The sequence below is a fragment of the Anneissia japonica genome, unplaced genomic scaffold, assembly GCF_011630105.1.
Source record: "Anneissia japonica isolate Jap-2015-1 unplaced genomic scaffold, ASM1163010v1 scaffold14557_len124090_cov123, whole genome shotgun sequence".
Classification (NCBI taxonomy): Eukaryota; Metazoa; Echinodermata; class Crinoidea; order Comatulida; family Comatulidae; genus Anneissia; species Anneissia japonica.
This window is the reverse complement of record NW_022685641.1, coordinates 106,500-109,026: the sequence shown is the minus strand read 5'-3', so window position 1 is coordinate 109,026 and position 2,527 is coordinate 106,500. Positions and strand designations below refer to the sequence as shown.

Sequence of the window (2,527 nt, the reverse complement as noted above, 5' to 3'; positions counted from 1 at the left end):
GCGGTGAAAGTTGCCCATCATCCAATTTTGAATCTCTACTGTTGGTGTAAACTGAACGAATCCAGTACAGAATAAACTGAAGATATGTCATTCGATGTTGATACATTTCACCCTGAAATCAATAATAAAATATCGTACTAAATAATATATTCTGAGTCGAAACTTGCTAAGAGATAATGTTAAGACGTAATGCTTACGGTAGTCGGATCCCTGACTTTAGCGGGGGCGTCAAGATCATCTTCTAGGTTAAATACCACACAAACAACGGCAAAAGATACCATGAAAATCTACAAGAAAATGATTCTTAATCAATTACTTTTTACTATCTAAAACTGAATGAAATAACTAAAAATTGTTTGTAATTTAATAATAACTATAATTTTGTTTATTATTTACTATAATGACTTACTCGTTGTATCACGTGATATATCGATTGTCCTCCGAAATCCCAGATGTTCATTATAAAATCGTTGCCAGATTTTTTCCAGTCACTTGCCGCATCTCTTGTGAACTTGAGTACATTCTGAACTTTACTTGCGATGTTTTCTGGGACCTCTTCCATCGATTTTGTCTCTGTCCTTTCTTTAATATTTGGTTCTATTTTCGGGGTTCTGGCGTCTGTATTTAATGATGATTGCCCTTATCGAAATATCAGAATAAAAAATTTAAAAATGCATATTAAAAGCAAAGTGTAGTACAATAATGTTTTCTTTTGTATAGATACCCTATAGGCATAGGTTGACTCGTGGTTAATTTCAGAATATTTTTAATGAAGTCTCCGAGTCAGTGTGAACATTCTTTACTTGCTGGAAGTTATTTGACCTTTAATAATATCAATTGTCGATTTAGCGCATGATATAACGACCTCATGCGCTGTTCCAGGTTGTTTTTGTTTAAATTATGCCATGTCTATGTACTTGTACTCTGCTGCGTATTGTTTTTAAGAAGTGCCGGTAAGCTTATGCCTCGTGGAGCCCTCTTTGTGAAACGTTGCATAAAAAATGATGTATAAATTAATCAATTTCTTAGAAAACAGCAAACATGAATGTCTTACCCCTATTGTATTTCGTCTCTGCATTAGCTGGTGATAACAGGCCCTTGAAATAAATAAACAAAAAGAAATAAGAAATATCCTAACTATTAAGTACTTGCAATTACATTCATTAAATTAACAAACAAAAAAAAATATACATGAAACTACACTAAATAGTTAGCGTGTAAATCTCACTTGTTCTGTTACTTCTACGTTCTCCTTATTTGACTTTTCGAATAATTTTTTCGCTATTGAATCCACCATTTTCTCTTCATACATGCTATTGGTTCCAGCTGTTGGGAGTAAATAAATCATTTATTAGAATAATATATAATTTACTTTATGATTAATCTTCTTAGTTCAATAATTGAAATTAGACTTACTGTACCTGTGGTAAATGGTGGCCTGCATAATTTATTGACAAATTATTTACAATTCCCAAATGTGCAGGTAATATACAAAAAATCATGTTTAGTGAAAGCGGTTTGGCACAATGTAATTGATTTGAGATCCCAACCTCGAGGTCTGGTTTCAATCCTCAGTCCATATGAGCCACATGGCTCGGCAAAGATTTACTTTACAAAAATGTTTATACGGTACTTTACTTACAATGATCAGGTGATGTTTCCTTCCAATTTAATTCATCGTGTAATTCATGGGTGCAAACCGTTGTGTTGGCAATTGCATCCGTAATACCCTCATTTGGATCAAAACTAAAGCAAAATGAAATGATTAATCTAAAGATATTGCTACTACAGAAAGCATAATATAGATACACATTACTGTACAGAACGTACAGGTACATATTTAAATTAACATATAAATAAATGTGAAGAAATGGACTGATATTAATGAATGATACATTCATTTAAGTTGTTGATTATTGAATTTAATACAAAGAATATTTGAATTCCTTAAAAAAACATAATTAAAGGCTTCAAATATTTCAACTGGTTAACTAACATAGCGAAAGCAAACACTGAATATATTTAGCTTACGTATTCCTTAAAAATGACTTGATAGTAGAAGTCTTGCCGACTCTCTCGAGGCCCATAAAAACTGTCCTTCCTTGATTAACCTCTGCTTCTCCCTCAGCTAGAGCATCATTAAAAGCTTCCATTGCTTCGTGCCCACGCGCCAAGATTTCCATTGGAACATTCCCCGCTTTAAGTATAAATATTTCTGATTTACACATTGAATTACCTCATGAAACTTGTTAGATATGAAAAGAAATCAATAATATTATTGAGGCCTGCAATGTCATTTACTAGAGAGGTCTTTAACCTATTCATTCATCTGTAGGCATACAACTTTTTCATTGCTTTAATTGTGATAGTTGCATTTCTTTCCCCATAACAATATTCTTATCAATGGTGCGACGATTACTTTGATCATACCCATTTGTGATTACGGATAGCAGTTTAACCCAGATAAAAGCAACTTGCAAAACAAAAAAGGAGGATTAAAAATTATTTATTCCAAAAAGAGGAGGAA

At 32.6% G+C, this 2,527-nt stretch overlaps 1 protein-coding gene across 1 annotated transcript in view; it reads right to left on the bottom strand.

Moving 5' to 3' along the window:
- LOC117111803 overlaps positions 1 to 2,282 on the bottom strand; it is a 9,486-nt gene extending 7,204 nt beyond the window's left edge. The window contains exons 1-7 of the mRNA XM_033254795.1: positions 2,032 to 2,282; positions 1,643 to 1,746; positions 1,229 to 1,326; positions 1,055 to 1,097; positions 410 to 639; positions 198 to 287; positions 3 to 112 (exon numbers count right to left, since the gene is read on the bottom strand). Coding sequence (XP_033110686.1) covers positions 3 to 112; positions 198 to 287; positions 410 to 639; positions 1,055 to 1,097; positions 1,229 to 1,326; positions 1,643 to 1,746; positions 2,032 to 2,228 — 872 coding nt within the window. The 5' untranslated portion in view covers positions 2,229 to 2,282. The remainder of the gene's footprint in view (positions 1 to 2; positions 113 to 197; positions 288 to 409; positions 640 to 1,054; positions 1,098 to 1,228; positions 1,327 to 1,642; positions 1,747 to 2,031) is intronic.
- Positions 2,283 to 2,527: the final 245 nt, after the last annotated feature.